General features: G+C 53.2%; 7 protein-coding genes across 7 annotated transcripts; 3 read left to right on the top strand and 4 right to left on the bottom strand.

Moving 5' to 3' along the window:
- Window positions 1-684: 684 nt before the first annotated feature.
- Window positions 685-4,482, top strand: IUM83_02534 (Voltage-gated Ion Channel (VIC) Superfamily; the record flags this gene model as incomplete). Its single annotated transcript, XM_067926460.1, has 2 exons — window positions 685-3,412; window positions 4,328-4,482. 2 exons carry the CDS (start codon window positions 685-687, stop codon window positions 4,480-4,482), a joined length of 2,883 nt encoding a protein of 960 aa, XP_067796367.1.
- Window positions 4,483-4,902: 420 nt separating this feature from the next.
- IUM83_02533 (putative serine protease family S33) lies at window positions 4,903-6,178 on the bottom strand (the record flags this gene model as incomplete). Its single annotated transcript, XM_067926459.1, has 2 exons — window positions 4,903-5,329; window positions 5,469-6,178. 2 exons carry the CDS (start codon window positions 6,176-6,178, stop codon window positions 4,903-4,905), a joined length of 1,137 nt encoding a protein of 378 aa, XP_067796483.1.
- Window positions 6,179-8,959: 2,781 nt separating this feature from the next.
- IUM83_02532 (RxLR-like protein) lies at window positions 8,960-9,961 on the bottom strand (the record flags this gene model as incomplete). Its single annotated transcript, XM_067926458.1, has 2 exons — window positions 8,960-9,109; window positions 9,185-9,961. The coding sequence occupies 2 exons, from the start codon at window positions 9,959-9,961 to the stop codon at window positions 8,960-8,962; spliced, it is 927 nt and encodes a 308-aa protein (XP_067796417.1).
- A 159-nt stretch (window positions 9,962-10,120) lies between these two features.
- On the top strand, window positions 10,121-12,766 carry IUM83_02531 (uncharacterized protein; the record flags this gene model as incomplete). Its single annotated transcript, XM_067926457.1, has 7 exons — window positions 10,121-10,206; window positions 10,343-10,407; window positions 10,486-10,793; window positions 10,881-11,025; window positions 11,094-12,264; window positions 12,329-12,516; window positions 12,594-12,766. 7 exons carry the CDS (start codon window positions 10,121-10,123, stop codon window positions 12,764-12,766), a joined length of 2,136 nt encoding a protein of 711 aa, XP_067796665.1.
- A 94-nt stretch (window positions 12,767-12,860) lies between these two features.
- On the bottom strand, window positions 12,861-16,214 carry IUM83_02530 (Exocyst protein Sec3; the record flags this gene model as incomplete). The annotated part of the gene is made up of 8 exons (XM_067926456.1): window positions 12,861-13,073; window positions 13,138-13,248; window positions 13,321-13,475; window positions 13,555-13,705; window positions 13,769-13,840; window positions 13,899-15,431; window positions 15,500-15,610; window positions 15,678-16,214. 8 exons carry the CDS (start codon window positions 16,212-16,214, stop codon window positions 12,861-12,863), a joined length of 2,883 nt encoding a protein of 960 aa, XP_067796447.1.
- A 5,572-nt stretch (window positions 16,215-21,786) lies between these two features.
- Window positions 21,787-23,001, bottom strand: IUM83_02529 (Apoptosis-inducing factor B; the record flags this gene model as incomplete). The annotated part of the gene is made up of 1 exon (XM_067926455.1): window positions 21,787-23,001. One exon carries the CDS (start codon window positions 22,999-23,001, stop codon window positions 21,787-21,789), a length of 1,215 nt encoding a protein of 404 aa, XP_067796420.1.
- A 1,084-nt stretch (window positions 23,002-24,085) lies between these two features.
- IUM83_02528 (uncharacterized protein) lies at window positions 24,086-25,597 on the top strand (the record flags this gene model as incomplete). The annotated part of the gene is made up of 1 exon (XM_067926454.1): window positions 24,086-25,597. One exon carries the CDS (start codon window positions 24,086-24,088, stop codon window positions 25,595-25,597), a length of 1,512 nt encoding a protein of 503 aa, XP_067796421.1.
- Window positions 25,598-26,666: the final 1,069 nt, after the last annotated feature.

Raw genomic sequence — 26,666 nt, 5'->3', positions numbered from 1 at the left:
CGCCGGAGCCTGTGTGCAGAGAGCCGAAAACGACAGCAGATGCCGCTCATGGAGCAGACGAATGGGCCAACTTCAACCCAATATAACGCTTGCAATGCCTCACAAGTGGCCGGACTCGGCGCATGCATCGCTTGCAGTGTACTTGAAGCGGCGACTGGCCAACGCCACCATGCAGCATGAGCTCGACAAAGATACTGCCGACCTTCAAGCAGATGGACGTGAGGCACGGGAGTTAACACGGCGGGAGCACGACGATGCCTGGGGCACTCATCGCGACTGGAAGTTGCGTGCTGGTTGTTGTGAGTTGGAAAGATACAGCAACGGTGCATTGATGCCTCACCAAAATCGACATCGAACTACAGGTATCTCCCAACGATAGACGTTCACCTACCGGACCTACCCGTAGATCTCATGCAGAGTTAAGAATTGAGTTAGTACTGTCGCCAACAGTTAACGTGGCTGGCCGAATGACTTCATCGACACGAAACTCCGACTTTCACACCTGAACGGTTCATTGCTTCAAGTAGTTTCAAGATCTCCTGTGCCCACAGTCGGAGAAACGACCGCATGAGGAGGCCGTTGGCCCGTAAAATTATCGGCCAGGGTTTCCGAAGTAAAACGAGTCGACGCATTACCAGTTTGTCAAGCTAGGTAGGGCGCGCGTGGATCTCCTGGCGACTGACGATGACAACGCTGTCCGACGCGGAATCTCCCCAAGTGCTTGACACTGGGGACACCAGCCACGAGCACGACGACAACTCAAACACTGCCGCTGCCTCGCCAACTCCGGCGGCATCACAGCACGTCGAGGAGAAGAACCACACTCCCGTTGTTTTCCCCAAAAGCACGATTCTTCGAGGCTCACGACGGCACTCGAGTCAGATGCCCTCGGGGGTGGTGCACCCGGTCGCGAAAGGAGCGGATGAAGTGACAAACCGAGCCAGGAAGAGGAGCGTGTCCACCCGAGGCATCGCAGGAACGCCCTCGAGCTCCGTCCCTGCGTGGGCGACCCTGTCGTCGGGTTTGCGCCGCTCGGTGTCCGACATGCACGCACACTCGGAACTGACCAACCGCAGGAGAACGACTGAGTCTCCGTACGAGGAGATGATGGAGCGGTTCCAGATCCGCCAGTTGCAACGGACGCCATCGAACATGACAACTGGGCTGGAAGACCTTCTGGCTGGAGACTTTGGCGCTGCATCCAGCGCGCGTACAGCCCGCACACCGAGACTGGAGCACTATTTGCTGCCGCGTCTATCGGCTCGCAATGTCAATGAACAGGCCCCTGCCATTGACGCTGGCTCACGGAAGGCGAGTTTCTTGCATTTGAGCGATGGTTCTGGCATCAACGGGCTTCCAATCGGGCGCCCGCCGCTCGAAAGCGGCACGAGCAGCTTGCAGCTCACGGAGCAGTACAACCTTACCTACGGGACGCTGAACCATCCACCGTATCGACCCAGCAGGTGGGAATATGTACTCGGTTGGCTGGAGAGAATGATTCACAGGTTGTCGAGGCCCATTTCTCCCTTCTCGAAGATCTCGCAAGCTCGGTATGCTGTAACCTTGCTGGCGACTATCGTCTACGTGCTTTGGCTCCCGGTGGAGCTCGCATTTCACGATAACCAACCATTCGCGAGTGCCGACGCTGTGATAGGATTCTTAATGCTGATTGACGGCATGTTCACGCTCCACACGTGCTATTTGACTGAGACAGGCACTGTGGTCATCTCTCACCGGCAAATTTTATCGCATTACCTGAAAACCCGGTTCATCCTAGACGCTCTGATCTCGGTGCCGCTCCTAATGCGTGCCAACACTATGAGCAGCATGATTTCCGGGGGGGAATGGGTGTCAGCGATGCTGGATGTGCTGAGTGTCGAGCGTTCGGCGCATATTATGCGGGTTATTCGCATGATTTGGCTGGTTCGCGCGAACCAATCTGCAAGTGGGCACAACAATATCTGGGCGTGGTTGCTTTACTCCCGCTACTCTCACCTTTTCCGCATCGCTGGCGCTGTTGCCATTCTGGTTTGTATCGGTCATTACATCGCGTGCATCTGGACAATCCTGCTTAAGGGAGACGAAACATCAGACGAAGCATACGAATCGTGGCGTGACGTGTACTCAGCCAATTTTTATGCTGCATTGCTGCTCTTCCAGGGAGAGGGGGTCCCCACCGATACTGCTGCCCAGAATATGTTCGCTGCGCTGTCAGTGATAGTGGGGGCAATCGTGTTAGCCGTGATGTTCGGTCAAGTTGCCGTGTTGGTCTCCAATTTCAACGCCAACACCACCAGTTATCAGCGGAAAATGGAGGAAGTTTTCGCCATGACCACTAAACTACAGCTACCGCCACCGCTACGGGAACGCATCCGCGAGTATTACGAGCACCTGTGGCATGAATACGAGTGCCTGGACGGCGAGATCGTGCAGTTTTCGAAGGAGCTGTCTCACACTCTCGGACTCGAGGTCGTGCTGTTCAAATACATGGAGGTGGTGATGCACGTGCCATTCTGGAAGGACTGTACGCCGGATTTCCAGAAGCAACTGATGCTGCGACTTGACGTTCGTGTGTATTTACCAAATGACTTTATTATGCGGGAAGGGGAAGTGGATGTCGAATTTTACATGGTCAATCGCGGCTACTGCGAAATCGGTCGCGAGAATAATCGATTCGAGAGAGTTACCGCAACAACGATCGCAGCAAGACGAAGCACCGGTGGTGGGTTTAGTCTCGGCCGTAATAACAGTGGCATGGGCCCTCGTCATCGCAATGGCCCCGCCAACGGAGATCAAAGTGACGACGGCACTCGGCAGTCAGTATACGAGCTGGATGCAGCCCAACGAAGATATTATCGCGCTGGAGGTCGTGGAGGTAAAGGGCATGACGTTCTCATCTCTCGCGGCCAGGCCTTCGGTGATATGGCACTGTTGATGAACTACCAGCGCGCCGCAAATGTGCGGGCGATCACTCACGTTGAGATGTGCGTGCTCTCCCGAGAAGATTTCCAGATTGTTCTTGCTCGATACCCGGAGGACCGCCGCCGAGTTGTCGTTGATATGCTGGCGTCCTACATGCAGACCTACGAGTTGTGCAAATCTCGTTGCCCGCTGTTAGAACTCGTGCGCAAAGTTTACAGCCCCGAGGCTATTGCAGAGGCGTGTGCAAAGTCTGGTGGACATCCACCGCTCCTGCCACCAGTTCTTTCAGCTCGCCAGGCTGCTGAGCGGATTTATATGGCCATGAACGTGGAAACCAACGATGGAACGCTCAAGTTTGGAGTGGGAGTGAACATTCGCGACGAATTGGTTGACTTGCGCGAAAAGCTACGGAAGAGACGGGAACCCAAGCAGCAACCAAAAGCAAATTCAGTTGCACCTCGAACACCGTCCAGCTCTGATAGAACCAACAGTAAGAGCCGCCGAGGCAGTGATGAACGAATGCGCACCTGTTCCACCTGTGGCAAGTCCCAAATTGTGGAACCGGTTCAATGCTCTGCAGGCGGCAAAGCAGTCCACGAATCACCACAAACTACACTCTCGCCGTCGTTACTAGCACGCTTGAAACAGGCGGAAGAACGAGAGATCGCTATCGTCCAGGCTTTGCAGGACCTAAAGGGCAGCTTGAAGTTGCTCCAAGCCCGTCAAATGGCTCCAGTGATTTCACCAACTCGCAAACGCTCAGAACCGGGTGATGATAGTGCAATCTCAACACGGGCTCCATTGGTGGAAAGAATGGGGTCGTTCGTTGGCCTGGCATCGGGGAGTACCTCGAAGAGCAAACCGACCGGAGGACAAACTTCAAAGCGATCACCAACACGTTACGCGGACGAACTCTTCAGTCAAGGTTCTTCTACCGCTTCCGAACGATCTAACACCCACGACCGCCTGCATCCAACTCGACGTCTGCTTCAACCGATCTCTAGAAAAGAGGCCTCCTTCACTTTTTCATCAGAAATTGAATCGCATCGATCGACAGTGGAAACCCCCCTACTTGACCAACCGCCAACGGCAGCGCCTACACCCCCAGCACACGCGGGTTACAAACTGTCCGATCTACAACGTGCGTCTTCCAAATCGCTGACCTCGGCACCGACCGAGGAGAACGACCAAAGAATGCTCTTCCAGCGCATGCCAAGTCAATCCATGACGAAGCTGCAGGGCGCGTCACGCGCACGAACGGGCTCCGGTCCAGCAACGAAACCTGTTGCTGACGATCAAGCGCGACGAAGTAACTTTCGACGGACCCACAGCCAGTCGATGCGTGCACTGACGGAGGCTTTGGCTGCTCATGCTCCGCCTCGTGCCTCGCTGTCGAATGCTCAAGCCCGCGTCTTGAAGCGGATGAGCTCCTTTGTGTCGGACTCTAGTGGATCATTAACCGGCGAGAGGTCGCCCACACGCTATGCCGATGCGCTCTTCCGGAGGAAGTCCATCGAGTTGGCGAAAGATGAGGACTGGGAGTCCGGAAAACCGATGTGAGGAGCGAGCCTGGATTACCATCAAACATACACTTTTTTTTAAAGATTAAAAATGTACTATGGAATTTTAGTTTCTAAACGTGCACCGAGTGCTCACCAAACTAATTAAATATGTTACTCACTCAAAGCGCGATGCTGCGGCCCCTTATGTCGACTGCAGCTCTCGAGGGGGTTCGTCGCGCTCCCCGTTATGTTTACAACACCACTGGTGTCAAATGTTTGCAAATTGATACAGTGGGCGAACTTTTAACGGGGGTATTAATAATTTACTCGAAATACCACGAAAATTACTCTGAATTCAGCGTAAATTACTCTGAAGTCAGCCAAATACTTGAAAGTATAGCAGGCTTGTACTTGCTTCTACGTTTCACCTCATCGTGTCCGCTGCAAAATGCGCCGTCATCGCTACTGACGAGCATAACTAGTTGGAGCTCAAGCTCGATTGAAAGACGCCGTCGTACACTTCGTCCGTGCTCAAAAAGTTGTGCAACTCGTACGATGGCACCGTCAGGTTGAACGCGGGCATTTGGCCAACGCAGGATTTGTCAAGGCGCTGCAAGTCGCCGTTATTGTTGATGTACGACGCCAGCAGCTTCATGCCGCAGGTCACGTCGGGGTCAGTGCTGTCGTCAAGACGAGTCGAATACACAACGTCGTGCTCCGCGTAGTCGAAAGTGACGAGCTCTTTCTTGGTGGTGGCAAGCGCTTCAAGCATGTACTCCGCGTACTTGTGCGGCGTCTGCGGGTCCAACTTGCCGTTCAGCAGCAGCACACTGACGTCTGCTGGGAGGGTTGCAGCCTTGTTCCAATACTTATCACGCTGGTAGAAGATCCCGTCGCCCTTGTAGCTGCGAGTTTGAACGCGTCACAGGCTGCCGATTTCTCTTTCGAGAAAGCGCAATACGTCGACGCAAGACCGTAGGTGCGATGCTCGAACTCTTCAAGCGCGCTTCCATCTGGGCTTGGGGGAGCGTAGGTATCTCCCACATCTCCGAGAACATTATGAGGTAGGAGACAAGGCTCGAGAAGTACGGGTCGTTCAGGGTCGAGTCGGCGGCGTACGTGTCTAGGAAACTGAAAAACTGGGTTAGCACGTCCACGTCGTTGGCGTTGCAGCGATTCAGTCTGTATACAACTGGCGGGATGAGGGTCCGGGTGTTCACCTCTTTCAGCAGCTTACCCAAGGTAGAGCGGAACATGAATGATGGCGGGACAGTTGTGACCTCGTTGGCCACCAAGGAGGCGCAGGTTGAATTCTTGTCGCTGTCGATCTTTGTCATCAGATTACGTAGCGCAGACGATAGATTCGCCGACTGGAATCGCGTCTTGCACGCGCTATCCAGTCCGCACAGACTCATGAAATACTCAACCACCTCGCCGTAGTCGGCATCCCACATCGAGAAATACTCAAACTTGTCGGGCGAAACACCGGTGGGTGCCGCGATACCATCCAGAACGTAGCCCTTCACGGTAACTGGATTGAGGTGCATGAGACGCTCGACCAACGCAGTGCCGTAGCTCTCGCCGTACACGAAAGTGCTCGCTCCGTTTGAGTAGTCGGAAATGAACGATGCGATATCCGATGCAGCGCTGGTAATCGAAAACGAGGCAAGATCTCCGTACTTGATACGCAAGTCTTTCGCGCAGGAAGGAACTTCGGTCCCTTTGATATCACGGCCCCGTGATCCACTCGTCATCGCCTGCGCTGCCACACAATCGAAGAGGGTGCTGCGTCCAGTGCCGCGATGGTCTAAAGTGTAAACATTTACTTTCCCCCCGAGACGCACGTGAAGATCCTTCATCCTTTGCTCCACTACACCACAAGGGACACAAAAGAGGGTTAGTACAGTACTTCGATCTGGAAAATGTGTGCCTCGAAACAACTTACTGCCGACGGAGGGCAAGCCGGGACCCTCCGAAAGGGGTCACGCATTGTGAGCTGTTGCAACGTTGCCAGCTGAAGCAGGCAGGCGCTTCACAAATATGCCAATTGCCGGGTCCGCCGTCGCCGGAGCCTTGCAGATGCCAGGGTAGCACAACGGGGTGGAGTAGACAGCGCACTCAGCAGCTTGGGTAGTTGGTCTTCCCGCACTGTCCGAAATGGTGACCTCAGAGCAAAGATACCACCCGTTCAGTGGTTTCGTGGTGTTCGCTGCAGCAACCGCCTGTGCGAACGTGCAGAATATCCCAACTGCGAAGGCCCGGTAAACTAGCATCGCTTTTCGAAAGCGGCTACTTGGAGGTTGTCGGTTGCTGGAAAATTGAGAAATGGAGTCTTGCAGCGACCAAGTTCTGACACAGTGGGCAGCCACCATTCGATTTCACCCTCAGACACGATGCGTATTACTCTACAATGGAGTCATCAGCCTTGTTCAACATGTTTCAACCTTCACCGTTAGCAACGATTGTAGAGTGATGTGCGTGTTGCATGTTTTGTAGAATTGTACCGCAATTTAGGAACTTCTGCCTGTACGGTTTTTTGCAATAGCCATGTCTCGTAATAGTATGTTTCATGCTGACTACATGTTCAAGTCGTCCGTACGCCCGTATCATATGCAGAATAGTTTGCACCAAATTGATCCGACGTCTAAAAAAACTGAAAGCCAATGACGAGGTGCAAGTGGGTGGAGTGCAGCTAATGGTATACTACTGTTGTTACTTCGCTTTTGTTGAGGTCCAGGCTTTTAATAACTAGACTCGATACTGCCATCAGTAAAGACGGAGAGGCTTTTAATCTTAGTTATATTATTCCCCGTAAACTCGAAAATGTTTTGTAAGCTGTATTATTTGGTAAGAAACGACCATATATTTGCACCACTGTAAGATACTACCTCTACAGTGTACGGATTCCTTGCGAAGGTTCACTTGCTTAGAGTAATTTCGTGCATCCGCTGATCGCGTTATAAACAACCCCGCGATTGGTCACGTTTGCACACGGTTTTCCATGATGGCGATATTTATTCACCAGGAGGGAAACCGAATTCTTCTCTCCTGCAAGTTGCAAGTTGCAACCACGCGTTGCGTGATCTATCACATGGCACAGGATCGTCATTGAAGAATTTAAGATTAGAAACCACGACATTGCGTTTGTTGTGAAACTACAGACCAATTCACTTTTTTCCAACCTCTGGTCTATCCCAGATGTCTCCATTCTTTGCCATCTACCAATTACGCGTCGGTTCATGGAATACAAAGTAACTCGCATTGTCTATCCTTTTTAGACGTCTGCTCGCTGGAAATTATGTGGCTAATACTCGAGCTCCAAGGCATTGGATATCTTGTCCCAGTCCATTGACGCTACGCCTATCAGCTGCCATCAGAACTCCGGTGGGTTCGAGTCCCGGTGTCCAAGATAAGCATGCCATCCTCAGTATATAGGGGTCCCCTGCTCATCAAAAGAAGAGAGACCATCATGTCAGAATATCATGGGTGGTACAAGTGCAGTAAACTTATATCTACCGCGGGGTCCTCAAGCAACAGCAGCAAAGGCTCTTTCGTGGCACCGGCCTCATCGCCAGTGTCATAGTAGGATTTCTCGAAGCGCAGACACTCGTCTCCGTTCTGGACCTTCCGCAGGCGCTGAACAATCAACGACCGGGTATCTTTCCACAGTTGAGGTACCGCTCGAAGTACACGACTCTACCTGGTCCTCGTGGAACATGTACTCGTAGTCCTCGTCCGAGTCGAACAACACCATCGCGTTTTTCATTAGGCAAACCCTGTTTGTTCTGCCAAAGCCCACCCCGTAGCCCGGACACAAGGCGTGTATGACGCTGTATCACCCTTCGACTTTGAACCCGTGAACACGTCGGACCCTCGAGTCGAAACATCCGATTCTTCGTCCTCAGCTCTCTAATGAGTTCTGCCCGTTGCTGCAGAAACTCTTGGGCCTCCTGCGCTATTGCGTCGGGGCGGTCGAAGCTGACCAATTTCAGAGACACCCATTTGAGCCTGTTCTCCGCGATGCGGCGCAGACGCTTGGCCTCTTACTCGCTCACGGACACTTGCTCTTGAAGTGACGATAAAAGGCGGCTTTTATCCGCCGCTCAGTCATTACATTTGAAAGGTATTATTATCAGTTTATAAAGGTTGACGTCGACCACCGAATCCCATCAAGTAAAACCGTTCAAATATGCTACCGTACTCGGTACTCATCATTCGGCCATGTTTTGAGTCCGATGCTTCCGAAGCCTGAGCAGTGCTGGCAAGAAGGACGCATTTGGTCGCTTTACAGGCGCAAAAATACAGCTAAATCCCCGCTTTTTTGAAAAGGTATGATCGTTTTTCTGTAGCGGTGATGGTACTCTGTCCACGACCGTAGCAATACAACACATACAAACGCCTGACGCAGGAGCATATTCTTTACTTTTACTACAGTGTATTGCAAAGTATCCTAAAGGGTAAATTATCCTCGTTCCTCGTGAAAATACGCGTGGCTAAATGCACCCACAAAGAAGACAACTCATTCCCTTTAGATTCTACTGAGCGGAATCTGAAGTTGCTAATAGACCCCGCACTTTTTCCCACTGCAGCGAGTCCACATCCAGGAGTTGCCATCGAAACTCCAGCGGCTTCGACGCCGGCCGATGCCCTAGATAACCCAGCCGACCACAGTAGATATAAGGGCCCTGTCCAAACCAAACGCGTCAGTCAGTCAGCCAGCAGCAAGAGCAACTCTCCCCGCACAAACCCCGCTCTCGTACCTGCGTGTGTCGAAGAAAAAGTAGCAGCGGTTCCTGCTGCTGCTCCCAGTCCTCCTCGTCGTAGAACGACTCGTCGAGCCTCAGCGCTTCATCTCCTCTCTTCACCCTCCTCAGCCTCGTCACCAGCGGCGATTCGTCGTGCCACCGGTTCTGCCCGAACCACTGGAAGTGCACAGCGCTACGTCCGTCCACCTCCTCCTGGCGGAACACGTTGTCGTACGGGGACTCGCTCTCGACGTTCACGAACAGCACGACGGCGTTGCTCCACGGCTGCACGCCACTCATCTTGGAGAACTTGGCGACAAACCCGGGCGGGCACAGGCCCTGCATGACCGTCTGCTTGCCTACGGGCAGCAGCTGCGTGCCCAGCCACGTCGAGTGGAACTGCTCCAGCTTGATCTCGATCTGCGAGCTCGAGACGTGCTGCTTCCGGCCTCCCCCAGGGCCCCAGAGCTCTGCTGGGAGGGTGACAGGCAGGTCCAGAGGCTCGGGGGGCTCGGACTTGGCTCGCTTCGGCCGCGGGGGCAGCGACTCCCGCGCCAGGAGCTGTTCGGTCTCTTCGGCGACTGTGTCGACTGAGTCAACATGGTCGCGCAATTGGCGCTGACGCAGCGACCTGCGCACGGGCCCCGGGTACTGCAACTCGCGCTTCTTCTTGGCGACAGGGCGCGCTCGCTGCGGCAGCCTGGGGACGTCTAGCGCCAGCAGCTGCTGCTGGTTCCGCTGGATGCGGCGCTGCCGCTTGGCCTCGTACGCGCTCACGTGCTCTGGGCTCATTTTATGGCTACTGTAGCCATCCAGCTTTTGGGTACGCGATCGCGATCCGATTTCGCGGGTTTCTTAATGCTTCTAATTCTGTGGGAAATGTACCCCCAGTAGCCATTTCTAACGGGGTACGTACCCGTACCCAGGGGTACGCCATTTGGCGATCCGACAATGAGCACCACTAAGCCGCCGACCAAGGCGCGTCGCGCGCTGCTGCGGCTGCGCGGCTACGTGGCGTCCCGCTGCCTGTCCTTGTGGTGGGTGGAATGCTCTCTCTCTCTTCTTCCTCCTCCTATAGCTAGCTCTGCCAACCGCCCCGTATTCACGGAGTTATGAGGCTTTCATCCCACCAGCTTTTCGCTCACCTCCACTGTGTTTTAACGCCTTTTGCAGCTGGGTCACGTACGCTCTGGGGCTCCTTTGGCTTCTACTGCACCCCGCCGTCACTGTCACCACCGGTGCTGCAGTTATTCCGTTGAGTTACGCCGTTAAAACCAGTATATTCACGCTAAACCCCCCGTTGCACGCCTCTGCAGGCGAGTTGAAGTGCCGCGGCACGTACATGTCGGAGAACGCGCTGCTGATCGACCTCATGGAGGCGAGAGCCGGCCACCAAGAGGCCAACGCCGCTCGGGGCTTCCACGAGCAGCTGCTGGAGCTGCCGGGGCTGCCCTCGGGCGGCTGCGGGGACGACTGCTCCACTGTGGCGGACTGGATCGACGCGCAGCTGCGCGGCTTGGACCGAGTGGAAGCCTACAGCCAAGGCTTCCGGGTGGAGGGGGGAGCGACGCCCCGGACCAACGTCTACGGCGTGCTGAGGGCCTCGCCCCTGGCGGATGGGAAGGTAGAAGAGACTCTGTGACTGCTGGGAGTTGACGTGCTGATTGATTTTTTGTTTTGTCTTTGCTGGACTTGTTTGGCGTCGATGCAGGAGGCGATTGTGCTGGTGACGCACTATCGGAATGTGGGGAAGGACAGCGGAGACTACTCGGGGCTGTCGCTGGGGCTGGCGCTGCTGAAGTATCTGGCGAGGGCCAAGTGGCTGGCGAAGGACGTGATTCTGCTCGCTGCAGACGGTAAGATATGTCGGTGGGTTGCTGTGTTATAGGCTGCCAGATCGTGATTGTCTTGGGTTTTGCTGTAGATGGTGCTTTGGATGGAAGTGACGGGTATGCGCCGGGCACGGAAGCCTGGCTGCGGGCGTATCATTTGGACCCGGTCGAGAGTAGTTTGCAAGGAGCGCTGCCGATGCGTGCGGGGGTTATTCGCGCAGCTGTGAACTTGGAAACGATGCTGAACTCGAAGCAGGTGGGCTCGGTGGGAATCTACACCGCCGGCATGAACGGCCAGTTGCCGAACCTGGATCTCGTGAACACTGCCGTGCGAGCATTCCGTCAGCATCAAATCTCTGCCATTCTGGATCGAGCTGATACAGAGAAAGTTGGCGCCCGCAACGACAAGGACTGTGTTTCGTCTGTGATCGACTTCGTCGCCAGCTTCAGCGAGAAGCACGCCCCGGAAGAGTACAAGCAGGGCGTCCGGAGTTACCTGGCAAACCTGAAGGGTATGCTGCACTTTATGACGTCGCTGGCGTCGGGTCCTTCTGGCCCTCATGCAAACTTCATCAGCTACAACATCGACAGTATCACCTTGTCGTTGACGAAGAGCGATGCTTCAAATGATCGCTCACTTTCAACGCTCGACGTGCTACGTTCCGTCGAGATGGTGGTTCGCGCTCTCAGCAATTTGGAAGAAAAGCTGCATCAGTCGTTCTTCCTCTATGTTCTCCCCAGCACGACTACCTTCGTATCCGTAGGCGAGTACTATTACACAGTGGCGCTGGCTATCTCACCTGCTATCACCCACTTGTTGTATTTGGCGAACAAAACGAGCGGAATGCGCGTCGCATTCGCTCTGACAGTCTTCATCGTGGTTGAAGGGCTGTGCGCTCTGCTCCTAGTTGGAGTATGCGCCTACTTTACGACGCCGACTGCACTGCTAGAAGCCCACAACCCAAGTGATGCATCTAATTCGAGGTGGTGGATGCTTGCGGTTGCCGTCTCCATTGTGCAGGCACTAGTTGTGTTGGTTGTGCTACCTGCTCTGCGTTCGATAGTGGGATTCTCCGGCTGTGTTGAAATTTACGACTGGAGAAAAAAGGTCTTGGAGTATGAGGCTGACCAGCAAAGGAAATCGGCCCAAGAGAAGGAGGGGTCAACTCAAATTGGGGCTGCTCAAAGCGACCCAAGCAAAGAGATTCCGGAACTGGATGCAGGATGGCGCGCCGTGAAGTTCATCACGATGGCGATGCTTGTGTACGTTATAACACTGCGCAATGTGTGTCTGTGTTGGCAGGAATCTAATTATGTGTATAATCAGGTATGCGCATTGCATTCTAGGCATCCTGAACTACCCGATGGCTCTCTTCTGTGCGATTCCGATGGCCCACTTTGCGCGTGTGGTCCCTTTCTCGGCGGCATCAGTAATCAAGAATCTGTGGAGTGGGCTGTGGCTCCTGGTATCGTCACCCCTCGTGCTGCTGATACTCCTGAATTGGAGTCGCCTAGGTACTGACAAAGTCATCGTTATTCGCATCATGTTCGCGTCCATTTTGCTGATGAGCCGTGTTTTGTATTTCAAACAGACGTGGGATCCGGCTTATCGGGCGTTGTCGACAGCTTCGTCTATCGCATCAATCTGCTGGCGCTGCCGTATATTTGCTGCATCTACGTCGCAGCGCACACGCTGTCGCTCATTATTTGGGCCTACCCTGTTCCGAGTAGAGCACTGTCGTTGAAGAAGTGGAAACAAGAGTAACGAGAATAACTCGTGCACGCTTCCGTGCTAGATTGGTGTCACTTTTGATACTTTGAGTCATGAAAAGATCCGATGAGCTATGAAATGCCCATGTTTAGGTAAATGCAAACTTGTTGAGCACCTCCAACCCGCGCTCGGGTGTCGGCTCCAGACGCAGCTGGTAGCAATCTCCGGCAACAAGAGCGTACACCGCCATACGGCTACTCCCGTACGCTACGAGTTGTTTCCAGACGCTTGGCAGCATTTTGGGGTTTTCACGAAAGTGCTTCTTCAGGCGGTCGTGCATGACGCGAACAGACTTCTCGAACTGCAGCAATCGCCAAACATACTTCGTCAGTCATTGACATCTCTGCACGCAGTTTCATTCGTACCGTGTTGGCTGTTGCATCGAGCACGCGGCGAACTTCTTGGCGCGGCGAATGATACTGGATCTCGGAGGCCGGAACTGTCGCCATCAGCGATTCGATCGATGCAATCAAAGGCTGCCACGAACATAACGATGTCTTAGTGCTCTTCTCACTCGAGATGAACTCACTCATTGGTGGCAGACGTACCACCAATTGTTTGAAAGCGTACTCCCAGACGGAGGCCACATAGAGTTGCAAGTTTTCCGTGTATCTCTCGTGCGCTTCGTCAGCATACTGGGCTAGTGGGAGGTCCTTCGAGGCGTTAATTGCCTTCAGGTTGTCGCTCAAGAACAGATAGTTTTCTACGCGCGTACCACAATAAAAGAAGGGAAATTGTGAAATTATCATGAGCATTGGCGTTTGCATGGGAACCTGACGTACCGAGGCGTGTCAGTGCAGCGTACTTTGGTCGTGACTCTGAAACTTTGTCCAGCCATTGCATGGTCGCAGGTACGATCATGTTGTAAATGGACACCAAGGTGCTGTCACTAGACTTGCCAGCCACACTTTCTTCCATTCGAGCAATCATGTTCTACACATGGAGTGGTTAGTTCTCCATTAAAATGGCGGTCGACACAAGTGCCACGAGTCGTACCACAATTTTCTTGGTTGGAACGAGCACTCCTGCCATTTTCGTGTCGACATTTTGCGCGCTTATCCAAGCTTCCTGCAGTATTTCACCTTAGTATCAGGTAGCAGCAAAAGGTTTAAAAGCGAGTGCGCACCTGCTCTTCAGTGAACTTTATCAGCATCCGCTTCATTTGGAGCTGAAAGCTGACCATGACGTTGTACAGGAACGCGCTCTGCTGCCGGAACTCCTCAAGTTTCCCGTTCACCAGCACCACGAGCGCAAGTGCGTCTAAGATGTTTCGAAGGCCAGCTGCTTCGCCGAATTCGTTCATACGCCTGAGTAGCTTTTCGAAGACATTCTCCATCATGACCGTCAGTTCTTCAAGTTCATGCTTCCCGCCTGCGCTGTTTCCTCGGTCCGGGAAAAATAGGCGAGCTATGAACCGTTGCTCACTTGTCACTAGAGGTGTAAGGTGATCAAGCGCTTGCTGCATCAGAGGTGCTGCACACATCGTGTCGCCGACACTGAAGAAGGAGGACGAAAGATTGATTCCTCGTGATTGAATTGACGTTGGCTTGTGGAAGTGGTGCCTGGAATTCCGAGGCAGCTTCTCCCTCAACTGTCGGAACAGCGACTGAGCATGAGCATTGTAGACAGCCGCGAGAAGCTTGCTATACGTTTGTCTTAACGCCGCGAGAATTCGAGGATCCAGTGAATTCGCGTGAACAAACAGAGACTGGTAATCTGTCAGGACGTTGTGGAGAGGCTCGCTAGTGAAGTTCCAGTCCACCTCCTCGCTGCCTGATGAGGCATCGCGCCTGTCGCCACCTCGAGAGTTCGCCCACTGCTTAATCTTTCTCTGGAGAAACGAATCGAACGATGCACAAAGCTTTTCTCCAAAACCCACCACCAACTTTGACAGCTCGTCGCCGCGTGCTCGGAAAGCAATCATCTCTCTCGCTGGAAATGCCTGCGACGACTTTATAGCTTGATCCATCGCGGTAATAGCAGCGATGACCGTTCGCATACGTTCCGCGACGCCAACATCTCGGCCGTCATCACTTCCAGTCGTCACACTAGTCGTACTTCCGCCGACCTCCGCGGGAAATACGTCGACTGGAGACAAGAAAATCTTCATGTGCTGCTGAGGTACCTCCACCTGAGCCATCAACTTGGCCAAAACCTCCTCAAGTGACACACTGTTCTTGAAATGCATCTCCAGCTGGTTGTTGAGCGCCTCGAAGTGCCGCATACTACTCGAAGTCTGCCCAAGCGATTCGTCAGACTCGTTGGTCCAGTCTTGGATCAAAGTCATACGCTGCTGAAGTGCGTCGATGGCTTCGAGGATCTTGTCCACAGATGAAGCCCTGGACGAAGTTTTACGAGTTGCCCCCGCAGCAGGCAGCGGCGACACCGAAGCGTCTCCATCCAACGAGAGTAAGAACGCGATGTTCTCGTCTTCCAGCGCGCGCAACTTCTTGCGCAGATCGTCTTCAACAGCCGACAGCTGCACTTCGTTCCAGTTGACATCGTTCAGCAAACTCAGCGCTTCGTCACTCTCCGGCGAAGCAAGTCGAAGACCAGTGACGTCAATTCCTGCGTTATTATCGACCGCCTTCTTCCCGGCGGCACCATCCTTGCCTGCAGCTGTATCCTCCTTCAAAGACCCATTCTTCTTCATCTCAACCTTTCACATTCTCCAAAACTCTGTCAATAGAAGTCCAAAGCTCCCCAACCAATCCAAGACCCACTTACCACCGAGCGGACCAGATCAACATCCACATCGTACGCCTTCTGCAGTTTCAGCTTACTAGCTGTGTCGTGCAGCTCTTCAACATTTATCCGCACGAGTCTCGGCAGCGAGGTCTACACAGCAAAACCTCGTCAACCCAGGAGCTCTTAGCATTGTCCAAAGGACCGTCACGTAACTTACGTTATTCTGCACTGCAATAGCGCACACGCTCCACAGGAACTCGTGCATGGCGGTCGCACTTTCCCGGGTCTCCACCAGCCACTGCCACGACGTCGTCTCGCCCGCGAAGAACAGTGCAAAGGCTCCTCGAGTCTTGTCTGGGCCGATGCCATTGTGCTCGATGGTGTCCAGCGCACTCAAGTTCCACGAGTGCCGCACGTCCACCGACAAGTTGCTCATGAGCTGCACGTAATGCAGTTCCAACAACTGAGCCCCGCCGCCTTGCACGGCAGCGCTGGAGTCCTGCACCGTCACGCAGAGCACGAAGTACTTGACGGCGTTGGCTCCGTGACCGAACAGGCGCTTGGTCTCCGCTACGGCCTTAGGCTTCTGCACCTGCAGGAAGGAGAAGACGCGTTTGCGACTAACAACGGCGGTAGGTGCACCACCGGTAGAAGGTCGAGGATTGGGCTTCGTCGAGTGGAAGTGCGTGTGCAGTGTGTGACGGACGTCATCGCGGGAGATGCCACCCGCGGGGTTCACCTTGCTCGCCTCCATGCTTTTGGCGGATCGTCCCGTCCTTTCGCGACAGAAGTCGCTTTGGGATAGCTTAGTTTGCATCTCGAGCCTTTCAAACTCCAGACACTCGGTAGTGTGACTGGTGGCCTGATGACCTTGAGCTAAGTTACTTCCATGATCTCGCCGAGGCTTCAGAGTTCCCAGGACAGTGCTGATGGTTCGTGCTGGTCGATGAACAGCAAGCAACAATGACTTGTTACAGTACGTGTAGGTACCCCAGCACCAGCAATGACGGGATACTTGTACGTTAAATGCCACTATTACACTGGTGCGCCTCCACCTGAGGGAATCGGTGATCTACCGTACAGCTCTACAGTAATACGAAAGTACGGTTCCTGGTAAAATGTAATCATAGATGTCGAAAGTCCGTAAGCACAATATGCGTTCATGTGCAGACAGATTATTTTACGATGTGCTGTCGGGGACCACTGGGGAGTCCTCATTCCGCAATTCGCTCCGTCTCCTCCCTCGCAATTATACACCACAAGCTTTGATCGGTCATGCGCATCTGCAGTGTTATGCTAGTGGGTCAGGGACACATAAAGAATCCATCGTGGGAGCTGGAACTCCCAAAGCACGCCAACATATACTAAGATAGCTGCTGCTTAGCTCTGTGTGATAGTCTACCTTGAGGACTTGCTCCTCAGAGGGTAAATCCCAAACTGGGGCCTGCAGTCTCGCAAGAGACCAACGGTACCATGGCAACCCCATCGTTTTTACCTGCCCTTGTCTGGGCAGTCCCGGAAGAGGACGAGTTGCCATGTGAAGCTTGACTAAGAGGGTGGGGACGTAGTCCACATCCCACTACATGGTTCTTCTCGACAGCACGAATGCTGCTCAGGTTGCGGCGAAATCGGGCCAGGTTTCGAAAACATCTTCGACCAATATTCCTGTGGGAGGAGCTGAGCATCACTTCTTGAGAAGTTACGGTATGCGCGATCTGGATACGGACAGCCAGGAAGAGCGAGCTGAGGGTATCGATCCCACGAGTTGCTGAATCCGGACAAAATCACGGCTGCACTAACGAACGTCGATAAGCAAGACGAGTTGTTTGCGACATGGTTTCATGACAAGGAAGTATCGGAAGCAATCCTCGCAAAGCTTCGCAAGGATTTCATCGCGAACAAGAAAATTCTCATTTCATACGATGATTTCAGAACCCGAAAGACGTTCAGCCAAGTGCTCGATGGCTGGCTGGACACGAAGACTCTTGACGATGTGATCAACGCGGTTAGCACCTCAGCGACAGGAAAATATGCCAGGATGCATGCAACATTTTCTGAGTGGCACAAGAATGGCATAACTACCGACCAAGTCAGCAAGGCACTAAGCAAGATTACTAACGAAAACAAGGCCAAGACGTACACCATGATCGACAATTTGTACAAAGCGTTTGTGAGGCATGCCGATAAGGCGACGTGAGCATCACTAAGAAGGAGTAAGGAATCGTAGAAATTTGTTCTAGTTCGACCCCACTTTTGTAGACTTGCCATACTGCTCCTAAAAACAAAAAACAAAATGTCCAAGATGCAGGAAGTAGTCGTCGTGTGTTCGATGAATGACAAAATGGCTGATCAAGGCAGCGAGAGGTAACTACCACGATCAAGTCCGAGAGGTACACGATGATCGACGCTTCGTACAAAGCGTTCGTAAGATGTAAATCGAACGAGGTATAAAGCCTGGCGTAGGCACAAGCGGATAGATAGTCAGTCGTCCACGAAGGGGCAAGAGTATATTTGCTTGACGTGTTTTAACACTATCAGCTTGTGACGGATGTGTTGCTCATTTCTCGTACTAGGTTTTGTCCCATGGTACATGCGTCCTTGCTTTCAGTGTAAATACCATGACGCTCTTCAATCGAAATAAATAGTCATGCAAACTTGGTGATTCTGCAGCAAAAACCAACCTAATGCGACACAATCTTATCAAACGTCATGTTATGATTGAGCAGCTCACTTGTACGGAGAGGTATTTTTTCCCAGAGAAGCTGTCCTGTTGCACCATCCAGACGGACTCGGAAGCGTGGTCCCTCTTTTTTTTGCTGCAAACGAGAGATGTATTCACTTAGCTTTTACAAAAACTAACGAATTCTAAACCACCTTGATCGTCCTACGCCCATTTACAAATGGTCCCTCAGGTGCCAGCTTTGAATGCCGCCGTTTGAATTCATGACTACTTTCAGGATATTTTTGGGGATGCTGGCTTCCACGGTTTCACCCTTCTACAATTGAAGATCTCATGCTAGTGGTGCAATAATACGATGCGCATTGGTCTCAGCTTTCCCAAGCTAGGTGTTATGTCTTCAAACCACCATTTCCAGTATCAAACCATTCTTAGATAGTGCGAGGTGGCCACATTATCTTCATCTTGGTGTGCACCATGCTCGCCGCGTATGTGCCCAAAACAATATTGTGGGTGTTGGCCATTGATGTAGTGACCTCGGCTACGTACCCTCTTGGTCCGAATCGCTTCCTGGGGACATGCCTAGACTCTGCGTGGGTGACGCAGATGGAAGTTGAGCGAGGAATTTCCAGTCAGGAACGCGACTCCAGCGGCCGTCTCGTTTATCCATTTTTGCAACCCTCGCTCAAGTATCCTCGCTACAGGGTAGGTGACATGGTGAAGTTTGATCGACAATCACAGACCTTTGACGCATCACCGCTCATTCGATACAGGTAAATGACCCACGAACTTCATCGGGAAACGCGTTTACGGATAAATGCATGACCTCAGATGCTGTATTCTTTGGCGCTGACCAAGACGCCCAAGGTACTAGTCATGGGGAGGCGAACGGAACGCTCGTTTTGGACCTGTGCGCGTGGGATACACATGCACTTTCTACATTGGTACTGGCAATAATGGCTCAAGAAGTGGTAATAGTTATACACTTTGGTAGAAAAACTAGTAGTGCTGATGCTGACAAAGGATTTACGTTATTTTGCTATGTAGAGTGGCTACAAAGTATCTCTCAGCGAGAGCGGAGTAGATGTGGATATTACCCAGCGTATGTCGTCTGTTGGCTCCGGTCTGTGCACCCCAACGCACTTGAACGTGGAAGTCTGGACATCCAGCACGATGTCGGACCTGAGGGTTTATTTCAATGAGTCCTATCAAGTTGGAAATGTTGGGTATTACGGTCTTTCAGGAGTCTACACTACCAACAAATTCGTGCTCGATGGCATGGCTGCGGCGCTACCGTACTTTCCAGATTTTTGGAAGCACTATAAACTCAGCGACGACCTCATCAATGCACTAAGCGTCACGTCATTCATGGCCAACTCGAAGTATTATCCACCGGCTGACGATTTCTGTCCTGATGGCACCATGGGATGCAAAGGCAACTGCGAAAGAACGGAAGCGTGTACGCAACGCGAGTTGGCGGGACAAGACTGCCTGATGTTGGCGCTCATGGTGCCTGGATACGACCAAGGTTACTTTCAAGCTGTGTTCGCAAACCTCGATATCCCAGCGTACTTTTGTTTTCTGGGCTACGACGGAGTGAACCAATTCGCATCGGACTCCGCTACCAACGGTACCCCTGCGGTCTTTTATCACTACGAGCCTGACCTTTTTCACGTGACACACAAGGGTATGTTTACCCGAGTAGAATTGCCACGTACAGACCCAGCGCGCGTGAAGCTCGCAACGGGGAATTTTGGCGAGCATGGATTTGGAAACAAGACGGACAATCCCGTGGATGTGGACTATCCAAGCTTGCCCCTGTCTAAGTTTGCTGCGGCTATTGTGAAAGATTTACCAATCGGCTCGTTATTCTCCAAACTATCGCTCTCCGATACGGACATCAACGACCTCCTGACTGAGTATAGCATCGCCATGAATGACACGACCGAACCTGAGCCTTATTTTCGAGCAGCGTGCAACTGGGTGAAAGAAAATTACGACATTTGGAGCAACTGGCTAGATCCGTTGCCCCTGTGTACGTATGACGAGCACATCGTTAGCCATGTAACAGGTTGCGAGAATGGCAGCATCGTACGCGAAATCCAGTTTGCGTGGGATGTGCCGAACCCTGGAAATATCTCGCTACCATACAACTGCGACGGTGGCGTGACCGTACTCCCGGCTACAATCTCTACAAGCCGCTCGTGTCAATGGATTGCCGATAATAGTCGCATTTGGTCCGGCTGGATCGATATCAAACCTGATTGTGATTCTACTTTCTACAACTACAACGTTTCACAATGTGACTCCAGTGCGCATCGCACTGTTAAATACTTCTGGAATCTGCCGTCAGATCAAAACCCGGCGCTGTCTAAAGAGTGCATCGGTGGGGCTAGCTTGCCGGAAGACATCGAACTTGACTGCGAGTACATGCCCACGTCTTCGCCCACCTTTGCTGCGCTCAGTGTACTTGCAGTAATTGTTGGTATACTACTTGTTGTGGCCGCGATTTTGGTGTTCAAGCATCGAAACGCACCCATCGTTAAACGGTCACAATTTGAGATGTTAGAGCTCATGATATTTGGAGGTTTCTTCACCACTGGCGCGGCAATGGCTTACGCTGGGCAGCCTTCGCGACTGTTGTGTGGGATCCGTCCGGTCCTAATCTGCATGGGGTTCACTACAATATTCGGCGCTCTCGTCATGAAATCCTTGCGCGTTTATCGTGTCTTCATGAGATCCGCGATGAAACGCGTGAAGGTGACGCTTTTCCGCATTCTCAAAATCCTCTCTATCTTTTACATTGGAGATATCGTCATTTTCGTTGGATGGTACGCCGCCGATTTCCCTAAGCCAACGATTACAACGGAAGAAGCGTCCGAGTTTCGTGGTACGGTCGACCGAATCTCATGCACCTCGTCAAGCTTCATATTCACGGCGTTGCTCATCTTCTGGAAAGCTATTTTGCTTGCACTGGGACTTTACCTGTCATTTCTCATCCGAAACGTGTCAGTCGACTTTCAGGAGTCCCCGTGGATTTTCGGCTCGGTGGTTGTGGTTCTCGTGGGTTGCCTCCTCATCATGCCGATGTCCTATCTCGTCCAAATGCCCGCGGCGACATATTACGTGTTTCTGGCGTGCACATTGCTCATCTGCACGGTCCTAATCATGGGCTTGATGCTCGTTCCGAAGCTTTTCCGCCTGAAGGAAGTAGCTGCTTCGACAACCAGTGCTGGAAGCTCCAAAAGTGTAATCAGTGTGAGAATTCGCACGAGCTTACTGTCGTCAAGGTCGTTGGTGAATAGAGCCAATGCGCCAAACGCAACCGATATGACCAATATGAACGTCAACGAAAACACCATAACGTTGGACGGACGGAGAGCTTCTCAGCAGAAGTACCAAGTGAATCCCGTGAGCAATTTTGAGACCACGATGGATTCAAACTAACGTTAGCGCTGAATACCACCCGATGTGGATTTGCTAGGGCAATGTCTCCGACTGAACAATATAGATTACATGATATTTTTTGTGATTTATTGAGCGACTCGTGCAGCCTCAAGCCAAATTCAGCCAACGCAACTAACAAACAAACGCAATGACGAAGGCTCGGTGATACATTCTGAAGTCAGCGGTGAAATCATCCTGCTCATTAACTAGGAGTGGTCGCGCCGAGGCTCGACCAAATTCGACTTGCCATAAAGTCCTTCGATTTGATCGTGCGGGTGAACCAGTCGCCAACGACGACACCACCCCAGAAGGGCAGCTGCGAAACTCCTCCCGATGGTCCAAGCGGCAAAATCATTGCTGCCGTTCCTGGAGCCTTAAATGGCTTGGTGAAGCCTAACTGCTTTTTGCGAATCACTGCGATCAGTTCCGTCGCCAAGAATTTACTCTGCTCACCAGCGATGAAAGCCATCTTTGGCGACGGGTGGTTACTCACGTCCCCCAATGCAAACATGTGACCGTACTTGTCTCCTTCTAGCTGCAATTGGGCATTCACCTTGACAGCACCACGATCCGTCACCAGCGACGAGTCCATTTCCTCAACCAATTGCCCCAGGGGATTGAAGCCCCCGCACAGCAACTGGATGTCGGACTCAATCTCCGTCCCCTTGTCAGTACGCAGCGTTCGCTTCTCCAGACTGTTACCGTTCAGGCGCTCTGTCAGTCGTTCCCCTAGGATAACTTTGACGCCCAGCTTCCCCAGCGACGCGTTCAAGCGAGTGTAAAATTTGTCGTTCAGGTTGTTGCCAGAGATGAGTTTGTCGTGCGCTTCTATGATCGTTACTGACTTGGTAGGATACTTGGTCTTGATCTCAGCTGCAATTTCACAGCCCACCGATCCACCACCTACGACCACGATTTTCTCCGAGTTATCGATAGCAGTACGAACTTCTTGCAGCTTGGCCTCAGTGGCTGATCGAGCGAACTCGCGACTATCCTGTTTGATCGGCACTGAGTAGGTGCTCCCTGTGGCCAGCACTAGGTAGTCGAACGGCAACTTCTCCGTGGTTTCACTCTGCTTGTCGTCACTTCCGATGGACTGGTAGGACACCTCGTTCGTCTCGGCCGAGATGCTCGTGGCCACTCCTCGCACGATCCGCACGAATTTGGCTGCTTGGGCAGGGATTGCATTGTCGTACGGAATGAACATTTTCTTGGCATAGCTGGCATCCACGTACGCGCGCGGGGCGCCTACGACGTGGTAGAAGTAGGCATTTTTCTCGAGCAAGACGACCTCGGTGTTGTCGGCCGGAGTGAGCTTCCTGGCTAACGCTTGCAACGTGTTGATGCCTGCAGCTCCACCGCCGATAACCACGATGCGGGTCATTTTCGAATTGCTGTTGGCGTGGACTTGGGACATCCGTTGCTGGTCTGCGGTAGCTTTTTCACTTGTGGAGGCTGACAACAATCTCCCAGTCGGGATCAGCTATTGTCGGCGCACTCGAAAAGTAACCTCTCTGCTGTCGCCTAATGATAGTAGGAGGATTCAGCCAAAATGGCGAGGCAATTCTCATGGCGACCTGCGTTCGCTGTGTACGGCGACTCAGCGGATAGGAGCCGTAATCAGAAGAAAGTCATGGCACCGGAATCGGCCACACTGGCACAACAATGGTTGGTTGCTTGCTCACGGGGAAGTCGTCACAGCTATCTGCATCTTCACGTTCTGAGTTCACTACTTAAACAAAGTCAGACTTGTCCCAACACAGCACCTTCAAGCCCGAACAGCCAGTACCTAGCGCCATCAGCGCTGGGGCACGCAAAAGCTCAGGTCACCATGTTCGCAATCGACCCCCTGATGACCAGCGCCTCGACTCGACAACACATGTCAATTTGAATTTGGTGACGCCACAAAATCGCGCGCTTCCAGCGGCGCTGATCATCGATCAGTCCGTCGACGTTCCGCGATGAATTCTCATGGCCCCCACCTCGGTGGCATGGCAACCCCGTCCGACGAGGGCTCACTTATATCAGCTTTTGTTTAACATGAAACGCCATGCACCGACCACTTTGAACTTGTGCCCTGCTGCTCATCGGAGCTGCCTGCTCCCCTCGATTCGCGGCGTAAAATTATTGTGGCGTTCGCTGGCGCTCGTCGTGACCACCACTTCCGTGCGCATCTTCGCGCCCACAGTCGCGCCTTTGCCATCGCGGTTCCTCGCAGATGGGATCAATCCAGCAACGAATGAGCTCCTGCCTTCGCTGCTGCCTCGCTGACTACATGTAGATGAGAAACCCATGCCGCTTGTCCCAAATGGCTTCCTGTGTAAAACCGGCGACAGGCGAAGCGACGACATGTGTCCGAGCGCTCGCCAGGTGGAACGCCCTCGTGCGTGGCGAGGTGAGACCATTCGTGAGGCTCAGGAGGATAAGACGTCTTCACTTCTCGACTTGCAGCCTCCATCGCAATTCCGCCCCAATTCCTCACCCTCCTACCCGACATCACCATGATGTACGAGCCCAAGTCGCTGCTCAATGTGTCGCGGGCGCTGGCGCCGGAGGTTCAGGCGTTGCCGCACATTGTCGAGTTCGTGAACGACTTGTTGATGCCCACGACCATTGACAGCGCCGTGTTCAACGACCTCAAGCGAGTGGTGAAGGCGCACGGGGACTCGAGGGCCTGGACGGTTGGAGCTATGGACGGCGCTGCGGCAAAAGGCCGACTCGATATCATGCAGTGGCTGCACGACAACCGGTCGGAAGGGTGCTCCGCCGAGGCGTGCATGGCGGCGGCCACAAACGGATACCTGGACGTTGTCAAGTGGCTGCACGAGCTGTACCCGGAGGTCTGTCGCCCCGTGGAGGCGATGACTGCGGCTGCGGAGAACGACCACGCCGGCGTCGTGCGGTTCTTCCGCACGAGTGTGAACATGGCGGACGCTGTGCCTGCACTTGAGGACGCGGCGGTGAACGGTCGAGTTGACGTCGTGGATGCTCTGGTTCCCTACTTCTCGGGGCTCGCTCAGGGCGCGTTCATGGTGGCGTCGGCCAGCGGCCAACTCGAGGTGGTTCGCCTGCTCCTCAGTCATGGATTCACGAGCGTCATGTACACGAACCCGTCGTTGACGGAGGCGGCAGCGGGTGGACACATCGAGCTCGTCGACCTGTTGCTGGAGTTCTGCGACGATGAGGCTCTTGGTGATGCCGTGAATGCCGCCGTTGAAGTGAACCGCACCGACATCTTGCGGATGATCGTCGAGAGACGCCAGCCGAGAGACGTCGGAGCAGCTCTGGAGCAGGCGGCTTTGGACGACAGGTGTGAAATGGTTCAGCTATTGCTCGACAACTGCCCCGAGGAGAAGGACATCTACCTGTCGCGAAGCTCCGCTATTAACGGTGGAGACTCTGATCGATCTACGAGGTGGCACACCCAGCGATCGATCAACGCCGCCACTACTGCAGCAGCTATGCGAGGTCACCTCGAAACGGCGAGGCTGCTCGCCAACAAGTGCAACGACTCTGCTGCGGGGTTGGCCCTGAAGATCGCGGTGGAGACCAGCCACCTCGAGATGGCGAAGCTGTTCGTCACGAAGAGCAACCCGGTCGGTAAAGTGGACGCTTTGGTGGCTGCTGTGCTGAATGAACAGCTCGACATGGTCGCTGCTCTGCTGGAGCACGGCGATGTTCGTATGATCGAGCAGGCGTTGGTGAAAGTTTCGTCTGCTGGCAGCCACGCGATGGCGCAGACGCTGCTGGAGAAGTGCGACCAGGAGTCTTGCAAGCGCGTGTTCGAGAACGCCGCCGCCAACGGCGTCGTCGGACTTGTGCAGCAAATGCTGGACCGAATGGATGCGCAGAGTGCGGGTGACGCGTTGCGCCTTGCCGCTATGAACGGCCACACTGAAGCGGTGAAGGTGCTGCTCGTAAAAAGTGATGCGGCTGGGGTCACCTCGGCGTTCAACGTGGCAGCCATGCAGGGCCGCCTCGCCGTAGTGGAGCTGCTCAGCGAACGGGACTAGCTGCGGGAGGATAGAAACCGGATGGAGTGTATGGATAGATAGATACGTGTATTTGATAATAGGAAGTAATACCTAAGTACGTAGATGCATCGCATGAACTGAAATTCTACTTGAACGCCATGGCACGTGTCTGTGTAGCTAGCTGCCTTTGCGCCGCAGCCGCTCATTTTCCTCGTCGTTATTGAGCGCGGTGATTGTACCGTGGTCGAGTCCCTGATACCAATGTGTCGAGTCGATGAAATTAGTTTCGCGTTGCGTAGTGCTGCACACTTTGGCTGCACTAGTGTGGTTCGGCTAATAGCTAATACTCAGGTCCTGTAAGCTGGATGAAGTACGAGTTGCGTCTGCATTGGGGGGAGCGGTGGTAGTAGCTGCTACGATGTGGTTGAACTCTTGTTCAAATTATGTCCATGTAGTGAGCTCAACAACCCTCGATTGGAAGCTGATCCGCACCCCGATACATCAATTGTTGGCAGTCTTTTCAGCGTTTCCTTTCGATCAGCGGTGGGGAAAGGTGGTGTTAAAATATTGGGGCTACTTGTCGAGCTCTTCTCAATATTGTCGATAGCGTGCAATTTAACGAAAGCAGTGAGAAGTGGGAAACGCATTCTCGTGAAGTTGCGTGTGGATACGTGCATTGCGAAAGGCCCCGATGACCCGAGTTTTAGTTATAACGTCTGCGTGGCTGCTTGGAAGGCTCTCTCCTCTGACAACATTGGAATGGCAAAGCTGCTGGTTGCTGGATGTGATGAACGCCGCGCTGGCCAGGTGTTGGCGACTGCGATAGAGATGAATCCCATTGAGTTGGTAAAAGTGCTAGCCAGAAAGAGCGATCATCATCGTACGACTAGCGCACTGGCTCAAGCGCACAAGTCAAATAAAATACCTTGATCTGATAGAGGCTCTGATAGAGCACCTGGATCAACTATCAATTTTATCAGTAGTGACGACACTTCCATCAAACGCGAATATCCGCCGTGGTGAAGGCGCTGTTGGCGAAGTGCCAAGTCCTATCCTACCCTGGTATTTTCACGGGTGCGGCGGCCTGCGGAGTTCTGGGTTGGTCGAG

The sequence above is a fragment of the Phytophthora cinnamomi genome, assembly GCF_018691715.1.
Source record: "Phytophthora cinnamomi strain GKB4 chromosome Unknown Contig16, whole genome shotgun sequence".
Taxonomy (NCBI): Eukaryota; Oomycota; class Peronosporomycetes; order Peronosporales; family Peronosporaceae; genus Phytophthora; species Phytophthora cinnamomi.
This window is presented reverse-complemented; position numbering and strand designations above follow the sequence as displayed.